Source organism: Octopus bimaculoides, chromosome 30 (genome assembly GCF_046866305.1).
Source record: "Octopus bimaculoides isolate indiv1 chromosome 30, ASM4686630v1, whole genome shotgun sequence".
Classification (NCBI taxonomy): Eukaryota; Metazoa; Mollusca; class Cephalopoda; order Octopoda; family Octopodidae; genus Octopus; species Octopus bimaculoides.
Window position 1 is genome coordinate 18,266,176 of NC_142957.1, and position 12,670 is coordinate 18,278,845.

The following is a 12,670-nucleotide window of genomic DNA, read 5'->3' on the forward strand; positions in this document are numbered from 1 at the left end:
ATGGCAGTGAAACATGGGCTGTAACTGCTGAGGACATACGTAAGCTCGCAAGGAATGAAGCCAGTATGCTCCGTTGGATGTGTAATGTCAATGTGAATACCCGTCAGAGTGTAAGTATCTTGAGAGAAAAGCTGAACATTAGAAGCATCAGTTGTGGCGTGCAAGAGAGACGATTGCGCTGGTTTGGACATGTGGTGAGAATGGAGGAGGATAGCTGCGTGAAAAAGTGCCACACCCTAACAGTTGAGGGAACCCGTGGAAGAGGTAGGCCCAGGAAGACCTGGGCTGAGGTGGTGAGGCAAGACCTTCGTACATTGGGCCTCACCGAGGCGATGACTACGGACCGAGACCTTTGGAAATGGGCTGTGCGTGAGAAGACCCGGCAAGCCAAGTAAGATCGTTGCCAGTGCCCCTGGACTGGTTCTTGTGCGGGTGGCACATGAGATGCACCATTTTGAGCGTGGCCGTTGCCAGTACCGCCTGGCTGGCTCCTGTAGGATTTTCGAGCGAGATCGTTGCCAGTGCCCCTGGACTGGCTTGTGTGGGTGGCACATAAAAGACACCATTTCGAGCGTGGCCGTTTTCGTGCGGGTGACACGTAAAAGCACCCACTACACTCTCTGAGTGGTTGGCGTTAGGAAGGGCATCCAGCTGTAGAAACTCTGCCAAATGGGACTGGAGCCTGGTGTTGCCATCCGGTTTCACCAGTCCTCAGTCAAATCGTCCAACCCATGCTAGCATGGAAAGCGGACGTTAAACGATGATGATGATGATATACCTATGTATGTACATACAGATGAATGTATGTATTTACATATATCAATGTATGTCTGTATATATATATCTATGAATGAATATATATCAATGTATGTGTGTGTATATATATATATATGTATATGAATATATATTTATGTACATATCTATGTGAATATATCTGTCTATGAGTATATATCTATGTATGTGTGAATATATATCAACGTATGTATGTGAATATATATCAATGTGTGTGTGTGTGTGTGTGTATATATATCTCTATGAATGTATATATATATCTGTCTATGTGTATATATCTATGAGTGAATATATATCAATGTATGTATGTGAATATATATCTGTGTACGTATGTATCTGAATATATATATCTATCTACGTATGTACATAGTTATGTATATATATATACCTATGTATGTACATACAGATGAATGTATGTATGTACATATATCAATGTATGTCTGTATATATATATCTATGAATGAATATATATCAATGTATGTGTGTATATATATATATATGTATGTATATGAATATATATTTATGTACATATCTATGTGAATATATCTGTCTATGAGTATATATCTATGTATGTATGTACATATCTATGAGTGAATATATATCAACGTATGTATGTGAATATATATCTGTGTACATATATATATATCTATGAATGAATGTATGCACAAATCTATGAATGAATATATATCAATATTTGTATGTGTATATACAACTACGTATGTGTGTGAATATATATATATGTATCTGTCTGTCTATGTATGACGAATGTATGTATGTACATATCTATGTATGTATAAATCTATGTTTGTATATATGTCTATGTATGTATATATGTGTATATATATCTTTATGTATGCATATATATCTAAATAGTTTCTTAAAATGGTTTTCTTCTTGCGATTCATTTTCATCTATGTATCTGTCTATGTATGTATGTGAATATATATCAATGCATGTATAATATATATAAAGTTGAAACTTACTTGCAAAGATGACGCGAGCATTCGATCATGTAATAATACAAATAATATGCAAGAATATATACGTACATGCATGTACATACCTACATGTATATATTGATGCATATCTGGGTACATGACATCACAAAAAGTAAGAGTGGAGGGTAGTAAACAAAGAATGCATTGTACGGATATCAAGAAACTGGGAAGGCTTTCATTGTAGGGACGTCATCGTTATGCTACGACGCTGAGTCAACTCCTTTACAATGTTCAGTTGCTTAGGAGTGATCTCGTTTTGTGTTCAGTCGTAAGAGACACAGCTGAATATTTTGATGAGATCAACACAAGAATTCGGCTGATGGACAAGAGAACAGCGCCAAGTCATTATATGGTGCTAATTAATGAGAGAGAGAAGGGAACTATCACCGTCTCTTGTCAGTCGTGCAGACATTAAAACAGACAGAAGAGAGAAGGGAACTATCACCGTCTCGTGTCAGTCATGCAGACATTAAAAGTCAGAAGAGAGAAGGGAACTATCACCGTCTCGTGTCAGTCGTGCAGACATTAAAACAGTCAGAAGAGAGAAGGGAACTATCGCCGTGTCATGTCAGTCGTGCAGACATTAAAACAGTCAGAAGAGAGAAGGGAACTATCACCGTCTCATGTCAGTCGTGCAGACATTAAAACAGTCACGAGAGAGAAGGGAACTATCACCGTCTCGTGTCAGTCGTGCAGACATTAAAACAGTCACGAGAGAGAAGGGAACTATCACCGTCTCGTGTCAGTCGTGCAGACATTAAAACAGTCAGAAGAGAGAAGGGAACTATCGCCGTGCCGTGTCATGTCAGTCGTGCAGACATTAAAACAGTCAGTAGAGAGAAGGGCACTATCACCGTCTCGTGTCAGTCGTGCAGACATTAAAACAGTCACGAGAGAGAAGGGAACTATCACCGTCTCGTGTCAGTCGTGCAGACATTAAAACAGTCACGAGAGAGAAGGGAACTATCACCGTCTCGTGTCAGTCGTGCAGACATTAAAACAGTCAGAAGAGAGAAGGGAACTATCGCCGTGTCATGTCAGTCGTGCAGACATTAAAACAGTCAGAAGAGAGAAGGGAACTATCACCGTCTCGTGTCAGTCGTGCAGACATTAAAACAGTCAGAAGAGAGAAGGGAACTATCACCGTCTCGTGTCAGTCGTGCAGGCATTAAAACAGTCAGAAGAGAGAAGGGAACTATCACCGTCTCGTGTCAGTCGTGCAGATATTAAAACAGTCACGAGAGAGAAGGGAACTATCACCATCTTGTGTCAGTCGGGCAGACATTAAAACAGTCAGTAGAGAGAAGCCAACTATCACCGTCTCGTGTCAGTCCGGCAGACATTAAAACAGTCACGAGAGAGAAGGGAACTATCACTGTCCTGTGTTAGTCGTGCAGACATGGAAAAATAGACATTAAAACAATAATGATGATGAAAATGACTTCAGAGAAAACCTGGAAAAAAAACTCACAAATGGCAACAAGTTCATCTAAATTCTTTACATACATACAAGCAACTTTTACTCGTTTCAGTCATGCTGGAGCACCACCTTCAATGGTTTAATCAACAAGAATTTCTTTTTTTTTTTTTGTATTTTTAAAGTATGGTAATTTATTAAACTGAGAAGTTATAGGAACAGAAACAAACCAACACTGGTTAGGGAGAAAAACATTGACAGGCACAAACATCATATAGGCAAAGTTTGTTTCCCAACCACATGGTTCAGTCCCTACCACAGTCTCGGGACGACCAAAGCGTTGTGAGTAGATGGCTGAAGCACAGGAGAGGTCAGTGTGGACTGGATGCTTTTCACGTGACAGGGTCAGCAAGTAGAGCACAAGAGAGAAGATGTGAGGAAGAGATGCACATATACACCCACACACAACCAGTTATATACACACACCACAAATTATAGACTTTTTTTTATGTACTCACCTAACATGACATCCACAATTCTTTGATCTAGAAGCTTCCCTTTGCCAGTCGGGGAGAGTGTGGCACCTTGTTCAAGGTCCTCCTTCTTAAACACAATATTCATCAGCTTACGAACCATTTTCTGGCCATCAGCTTTGCTCAGGACAACGGCCAAGTCATCTGGGTGGACGTACAAACCTTGACCAATGTCTATCATCTGACAGGCCAGAGAGGAGAGGAAGAGGTAAGTGCTCCACACATCATAGGTTACAGAATGGAGAAATATCAGAATTTAGCCAAAGAACTGAGGAGACTGTAGAAGAGAACAATTACTTCTCTGGTAATTGGTGCACTTGGCACAACAAATAGTGATGCTGTCTAAAAGACTGAAGAAGATTAGAATTGGAAATTGCATTGTTGCTGCAAGAATCCTATGGACGATTCTTGAGATTGGTGAAATGTTGTCACCAAATCTTAAAATAAAATACCCTTTTCACTGGACGTCTGTCAATCAGAAAGGAAGTCCTTACATGGCCACCACTGGAAATAGCTGACAAGTCCTCCCTTAAATCACTCCCTACAATGGTTTTTTTTTAATGAATTCTTTGATAATGTAATCCTAGAGACATTATGGCTCACTAAAAGACAGGATGGTCACAAATGGAGCGTCTGTTGGATGACAACTGACCTGGGGTTGAGCAACAACAAGGAAGAGCACATTAGATGATGTAGTCCTAGATACACCATGTCTGAATAAAAGACAGGATGATCACAACAGATCAAGTAGAATAAAATAGGGGTTTCTTGTACCTTAAGAATAGAAAGAGAGGGCGACAAGGGTGTTTATTTGGCAGAAATAGCAGCCAAATCTCCCCCAACCAGTTGGACCCTTCTCCTTCTTAATACGTCTGCCAGATCTAAGGAGTAACAAAACACAAAAAAAGTCTTTATTACATATTAATTAAAATTACCTTATATTTGTCAACAACAGACTTGCTGATGCCGAATCCTGCACGGGGCCGACCAAACTCGTAGGTGATTGGGGAGTTGTACTGTGATGTGTCTGCAACAGAAAGAAAGTCAAGTCGTTAATAAACAAACAAATATTTATTTCTCTGCCCCTCCTCTTCCGTGTAGACACACTAGGCCACAACAGACAGGTTTAAGACTGGCCATCTATGCTGACGACACAGTTGTCATGGCTGAATAAGAATTACAAAGAAAGAAGTTTTCTTCGTGACCTCAAGGTTGCTGGTTCAACCCCACTTTGGGCAAGTGTTTTCTACTCTAGAACCCATGCTGGCCAAAGCATGGAGAGTAGATCTGGTCAACAGAAACTGAATGAAGTCCACCACATGTGTGTGTGTGTGTGTGTGTGCATGCATCCGGTAGTGGGTTATATTCTAAGTTAACGCTGGTAAGAAAAGGGATTAATCGCAGAGAAAAGCCATATTCATACCTGAGTGACTAGCAATGGTGGCGTCAGATGCAGTTTGACGTAACAGGGAGTTGTGTTGCTGCTGCTGCTGTTGTTGCTGCTGCACCTGGTGCTGTATCTGTTGCAGTATTTTCTGTTGATTTTGCTGTGGATTGTCTTGCTGCAACAGGTGCAGCAGCTGCTGCTCCAGCTGTTTGATCCGCTGCATGTATTGTTGGCAGTCGCTCGACCGAGTGTGCACGGCCTCCGTCAAGGATGACACCTGCGACGCTGCAAACAAAACACAAAACCAATAAAAATTAATATATTACAAACAATGATGATGATTACTTAATGTCCGTTTTCCATGCTGGCATGAGTTGGACGGTATGATGAGCTGCAAAGTAATTAGAGTCTCCCACTCACCTGATTCCTTCAGCTGTTGCTCCAGCTGTAGGATACGGTTGACGTGCATCTCGCAGTCAGCCTCCTTCGTCGCCAACCGACTCACTGTCTCCGTTGTCATCTTCTTCCAAATGTCACACTCGTGGCACCGGCGTTGTGTGCTTGCTGATGCTGGGCCACGCCCGTTCCGCACTGATGTGTAGGTGGGGTTACCAGCAGTGCTGGAAACCAGCTGGTAGTCATGGTGACTGTTGGACGACAATCTTGCAGAGGTGCGCGACCGCTTCTCGGAACTGGGCCCTGAAGACCTTGAGGAATTCTGTAAGGATATTAACAGGTTCAGTTTAGAGACCCACATCCTGAGAACATTACACAAATGGAAATAGGTACACATATGCAAGTACACGCACACATACAAACAAGTGTGTGTGTGTATATATATATATATATATACACAGTACCGCACACACATATATATTCACACGCGCAAATCATCGAACCCATGCTAGCATAGAGAACAGACGTTAAATGATGAGGATGGTGTATGTGTGAGAGAATCAGAGTGTGTGTACTTCATACATACCTTATTGACAGATCTGGACTCTGTTGCCATGGAACCAATCTTATATGTACACTGGCTGTCACTGACCAATATACTGGACCCAAGCTCTGACGACTGGTCATTGCTGACCGTGGGTGGTACTCTCATACAGAGTACAGGAAAAGGACGGTTGTCTTCGGTTCCATCCACCACAGACGACTGCTGCTGCTGCGAGTCTGTTGTATACATTGGGTTGTGCAGTGGACCATCCATGATGTGAGGAAGCGTGCTGGCATTGCGCTTGGTCGCCACGCCTTTTGCCGATGCCAGAGTTGCACCAGGGTTGCCGAGGGTAGATTTTTTCCTGTAGACACCTGACCCTGACTGCCGTTCGTTTGATGTGTGGTTGTGTCCAGTGGCGATAGTGATGATGGAGGAGGAGGAGGAGGAGGAAACAGAAGACGAGTTGATGCTGCTGATGATGCTGGTGGTGTTGTTGTTGTTGTTGTTTGACGACCCCCGGGTTGCCTTGTCTTCACTCGATTGCCCCCCAAACAACTCAGAGAATTGATTCATTTCCACAATACTACTAATGCTGCCCCCTAGGTTCATATTCACCGTCACGCAGCCGTCCAGCTCACCTCCACCCGACCCCGGCGACATTAAGCCATCACCGTTAACTTTGTCCGATGCACTGAAGTGTTGCACAATATCCATGCAAGTAGCTGCAACACTGTTGTTGCTGCTGCCGTTGTTGGTTGCATAAATCTCCAGGTCCTTATTCAGTTCAACAAGGTTTGGTTTCACGTCCTCTGGGGACCCACAACCAATGATGTTGCTGTTGTCGTCATTATGATTGTCGTTATTTTCATCGTCGTCGTCGTCATCATCTTCTTCAAGAACTTTATCAACAACTGTTGTCGTTATACGACTCTCCACATGACCACCACCACCACCACCATTGTTATTGGTGATGACAGTAGCAGCAGTAGTGTTACTGCTACTACCAACGGAGGGCTTTCTTTTCTTCTTGTTATTTTTATTAACATGACTAGTGGTGGTCTCACAGACGACACCCAAGTCCAGCATGGCACCTCGCCCGTTTTCGTGGCCTGCCTGCTGACCGAGAATGCTCAATGCTTGTGAAAGGTTTTCATTGTCACTCAAGTCACCCGGCTCCTCTGAGTTCTTAACCTCGCCGTTGTCTTCCCCATTGCATAGGCTCTCGACGTCCCCTTCACACAGGGTCCCGCCATTTCCCCCAGAATTCTGCTTCTGAGAGCTAACGCTGATTTTTCTGCACTGCGCACACCTGTACGTATAGCTTGGATGAAGCACTGCTCGGTGCAAACACAACTCCAGCAGGTCAGAGAAGTTGTCCAGTAAACAGATCTCACAGCTGTACAACTCCTTGGAATTCAACCGGTCAGCGACAAAGTTCTCAATTGGAAAGAGTGCCTCACATGACTCGCACTTCATCAAACTGTCAATCTTCTTGTTGTGTAAGACCTGGTGACCTATCAGGTTGCTCTCAAACTCAAACGACTCATCGCAGTGAGGGCAGGCGTACAGTTTACCTTCCATGTGGGATGTGACGTGCTGTGAAAATGCAATGATATTTTCAAACCCTTTGTTACAGGTGGGGCACAAGAACGGCTGCCTGGCTTCGCCATGAACTTTGTGGGTAGTGAAATGATCGACAAAGTGGTCAAGTTTGTAGAATTTGATGTCGCACTCATGACACTGGAATGGTTTTGTGTTTGGGTTTGGCCAAATCTGTTCGGCCGTGTTGCCGAATCTTTCCTGGCAGTAGAAACATTTGCTGTAGTTGCTGTCGTCTGATAGGACGCAGACGACCGATTCTGGTGGTAATAAGTTCGGAGTAAAAGACTCCTGCATTGCTGGCTGGAAATGACGAATTCTTCACTCAAAGTCTGGATATCTGAAAAGAGAGAGGGGAAAAAAAGAGTAACTACAAGTTTAACGTCCGCATTCCATGCTTTAAACGATGATTATATACACACACACATATATATATATAGACACATCACATAAGGCATATTCACGCATATGTGTGTGTGTGTGTGTCTATATGCCTGTAACATAGCGGTTCAGTAAAAGACACCGATAGAATAAATACTGGAGTCGATTCGACAAAAAAGAACTCCTTCAAGGTGGTGCCCCAGCATGGCCGCGGTTCGAAGACTGAAACATAGTCTTGGGTTCAGTCCCACTTCGTGACACCTTAGGCAAGTGTCTTCTGCTACAGACCTGGACCAACCAAAGCCGTGTAACTGGAAACTGAAAGAAGCCTATCGCGTGTGTCTACTACTACTCGACAAACGGTGTTGATTTGTTAACGTCTACCGAGAGACAGATGGAATAAGTATGAGATCTTAAAAAAGAATGTACACAGCGTCTCTCTCTCATATATATATATATATATACACACACGCACACACATATCTAGCCAAAAAGCAACAGACGTCCAAACCCTTTCTATTCACAATGATGAGGAAGAAATAGTGAGAGATTCCTTCCACGATCGACAGAAGAATACACGGAGATATGGTTGGACGTAACATGAAAAGAGATTGGTCATCGATGACCGCAGCGATAGCAGCAGCTCGATGACCACACCAAACGGGACAGCAGAGGAGACAGAGTAATAATGCTGATGGATGCTAGCTTGAAACACCTCGCATATGGACTGTCACCAGAAAGAAAGAATGAGAGAGAGAGAGAGGTGCAGGCGTGGCTGTGTGGTAAGAAGCTTGCTTCCCAAACATGTGGTCTTGGGTTCAGTCCCACTGCAGGACGTCTTGGCTTTGGGTTGACCAAAGCCTGAGGAAACAAAGACGAGACCAATCTCTAGTTTAGCCACAGCAGTCATTCCTCTATAATATATGCTAGGTGTGTGTAGACATATATATACTAAATAATACATTTAAAAAATACACACGCGCACCTGTGTATATACAAATCAACGTATACACTACGCATCTTTACACTAACTCATAGGAATATACGTGAATGTATCCAAAATAAACATTGCATAGATATAAATATATTAGTACAATTAATGCACACGCGAACATAAAATTTGTCTAATTACATAATGCAAATATATATACATATATATGTGTCTGTGAGTAAGTTTTGTTATATATACACCTGAACGCGCGTATATATAAGCGGGAAGATGAAACCTCAGACATATTTTATCATTAATGAATTATAGGAGGGTGTGCGCGCGTGTATCATGTATGTATAGCATGGCAAGAAAAAAAATATATATGTAATAACCTATATATATAGTGTACATACGTATATACAGACCCTTGAATCATCGTCCATATGTTTGTGTGTCTTTCATGTATGTATATTTATGGAGAAACCCAGAGCAGAGAACGATAATGAGATTCAAACCTACGGTGTGTGTGTATATCTATATACACACTCGCTATATATCTATATACACACTCGCAGTATATCTATATACACACTCGCATATATAATGGCAATGACAATTCATCTACACACTTCCACAGATATAATTGCAATTTCGCACCAGCGTGACTCCACAAAACGTGCACACATTTGTATATGAACATTTATACACGATGCGTACTGTCAATGTATACAGATAGATATGGGTTGAGAGGTGTATACATGTGTATATAATGTGTATAGTCGAACAAATGTAAATATAAACGCATAGTTGCTACATCTGTTTATTCATGTACATATAACGCATAAAATGTATGTAATGTCGACAAGCTGTGTGTATATATAATGTAAACAAGTTGTTTACTTACCTGATTGTTCAGACTCAGGGGACGAAACGGAAAATGTCTTCAATTGGGTAGCAAAAGTGTTGTGTATACACAGTGTACATATGGGAAAGGGTATATATAGTATATATACATGGGTATATACATACATGGAATCAGCAACGTCCGGACGTCATCGCAAATATTATTAAACTAAATAATAGACGATATTATTAGCGATCCCGTGATCCTCCACTTCCGGCCATTTCCGCTCGATAACCGGTCATTGTCGGCCATCTACGGATTTTTCCGTATGATGGCAGATGTTTGACCTCGTAGCCATAGAAACTAGAGTTCAAATTTATTTATTTATTTTTTCATTTCGATTAGGAGTATTTAGGAGGGTTAGGAGTAGGAGGGGGACTGGAGTAGGAGGAAAAATGAGAACGCGAAGTAAAAACCCGCCAGGGTCAATGGTCCGGCGATGAAAGAAGTGAAAGGGGAAGGGGGGCGCGAGTTCCAGCAGCGGGATTTGAACCCCGACTACTGCTCGCGCCCCGTAGCCCCTCCCACGACTAACACCACTGTTCCATCTTACTGGCGGCAATTACGGAAGTAAAAATTAGGATTTATAAACCTAACTTTTCCCAGAATTCAATAAAAAAAATTGATAGAACGACATCTTTTTGAAAAGAAAATTGTAGAACTAAATCTTTTTGAATAATAAATTGTAGAACACCTTTTTGATAAAAAAAAAATTAATTGCTACAATGGTGTAAAACAGGCCTTCGAAGATTTTATTGACTCAAGGTTGCCAGGTACCGCTGAAATGGCAAAAGTGTATTGACAATATGGGTGCATACGTTCCAGCAAATCAGGAAGAAACTATAGAGAATATTTTATGGAGTTTTTGTCTTATTTACTCAAGTTTCATTAATTTCATATCATGTTTGTTTATAGTTTCAGCTTAGAGCTGCGGCCGTGCTGGTGCACCGCCGCCAATTTTCTCTGAGCCTCTTTCATTTGGCCGAGATATTTTAATTCATTTCTTTACATTTCTCATGTCTAGGGATGGATACTGATGTGTATTAGCGAGTTTTCTGGAGAATTCAAAAGGCAAACATGCCTTATCTTGTTCTTACTCGTTTTGCCCCAGCCAACTTTGTCCTTTACATGCTCAAAGAGAATTGGCGTTTAAATATGTCATTTTTTAACTACGTTTTTATTGGTGTCTCGGTGGTCTTGTGGGTAAAGGCATATGTAGACACCAATAACCTCCTGGGCAGTGTTCAATATCACCCAGGGCTTGCACGAAGCGTTTTACGAAAATTTTTCACCTTAGTTTTTCGTGAACATTTGTTAAAAATACATTTTGTCTCAAAGTCAAATATGGAGTAAAAATTCCTCATTGTGCCCCACCCACCTATCTATATGTGTGTGTTATCAATATTATCGGTCTTATACTTACAAAGAAATAATTTTATCTATAGTTGGAGCAAGGTTCTCGTGGCTAGAAAGACAGGGGAAAGAGATATAAACAAACACAGACACACACACAGCAATGATACACGCGTACACACACACGCAGAGACAAACACATACAGAATCACAAGCGATGTTGGGGGGGGGACATAAACACACCAGCATCGGTTGTCAAGCGATGTTGGGGGGGGGGGGGGCCATCAGTTTCCGTCTTCCAAATCCACTCACAATTTTATTATCAATCTGCTGAAATTAGAGTGACTCAAGGTATGATCATTTCATGCATTGACACTTAAGAAACTGGCTTCAAATTATGAGGATTACCTTCACATAGTCTGGGTAAAATAATAAATTTCTGGATTATTCTAGAATAAATTGTAAAAACAATTACAAAGTCCTGTGAATAATGTATGGTTTTGATATCGTTTGCCTGATAGAAAAAAAATCTAATTCCGATAATGGTGTAAAACAGGCCTTCGAAGATTTTATTCACTCTAGATTGCCAGGCTTTTACAGTTCTGGGCTGGACAAGTTAAAATTCTATCGAACCCAAATGAAATTAAGGATAACACTATGGATTTCTGCCAAAAATTACGCCTTACAGAAGCACTTGACAACTACACTAGTGAATATGAGTCTATAGTAAAAAACAAAATTGAATACTGTCCTGCAAAAGGCAGAAATAAAGCACTTGATGCTTTTTGTGAATACATTACCAGTTTTCCTTTTAATACCCTACAAAAACAACGAATTGAATTCAACTTTAATGTAAATGAATGGAAAGACCTAATCGAGTTAAAAAATGATATAAACCTCACCATTAAAGAAGCCGACAAAGGAAGTGCGGTAGTGGTGATGGACACAGAGTACTACAAAAAGTGAATACTCTCCATGTTGGAAAATAATATTTACTATGAGTACAATACAACCCACAGAAGACTCTTAAAAACTTATCCTCTTTACTTCAAATACAGACCTAGTCTATTCTACGGATTACCTAAAATACACAAACATCCAGATATTTGTAAAGCTTGCAGAGTTTCTCCAAGCCTATGCATTAATGATCCCCCCCTCAAACTGAGACCCATCATTGCTGGCCCTGTTTGTGAAACCCACCGTTTGAGCAACTTCCTCGACATCTTACTCAAACTGTTTCTAAAATATGTGAAAAGCTTCATCAGGGATGACTTAGACATGCTAAACCACCTCCCGAAGACAATAAGTGAAGGAACCCTGTTAGTATCATTCAATGTGGTGAATTTGTACACCAATATCCCACACGATTATGGTATAGAAGCGATGATCACCTTCTGGCTAGAAAAATACCCACAAGAGATGCCAGGACGCA

At 41.3% G+C, this 12,670-nt stretch overlaps 1 protein-coding gene across 2 annotated transcripts in view; it reads right to left on the minus strand.

Moving 5' to 3' along the window:
- Positions 1–12,670, minus strand: part of LOC106873443 (uncharacterized) — a 74,602-nt gene that overhangs the window by 5,441 nt on the left and 56,491 nt on the right. The window contains exons 1-6 of one of the 2 annotated variants that reach the window (XM_089346062.1): positions 9,886–10,055; positions 6,110–8,009; positions 5,548–5,845; positions 5,164–5,412; positions 4,676–4,767; positions 3,726–3,921 (exon numbers count right to left, since the gene is read on the minus strand). In XM_089346062.1, coding sequence (XP_089202188.1) covers positions 3,726–3,921; positions 4,676–4,767; positions 5,164–5,412; positions 5,548–5,845; positions 6,110–7,966 — 2,692 coding nt within the window. In that variant the 5' untranslated portion in view covers positions 7,967–8,009; positions 9,886–10,055. Of the gene's footprint in view, positions 1–3,725; positions 3,922–4,675; positions 4,768–5,163; positions 5,413–5,547; positions 5,846–6,109; positions 8,010–9,885; positions 10,056–12,670 lie in introns of those variants that run through there. The other variant, XM_089346063.1, reaches the window with a different exon arrangement.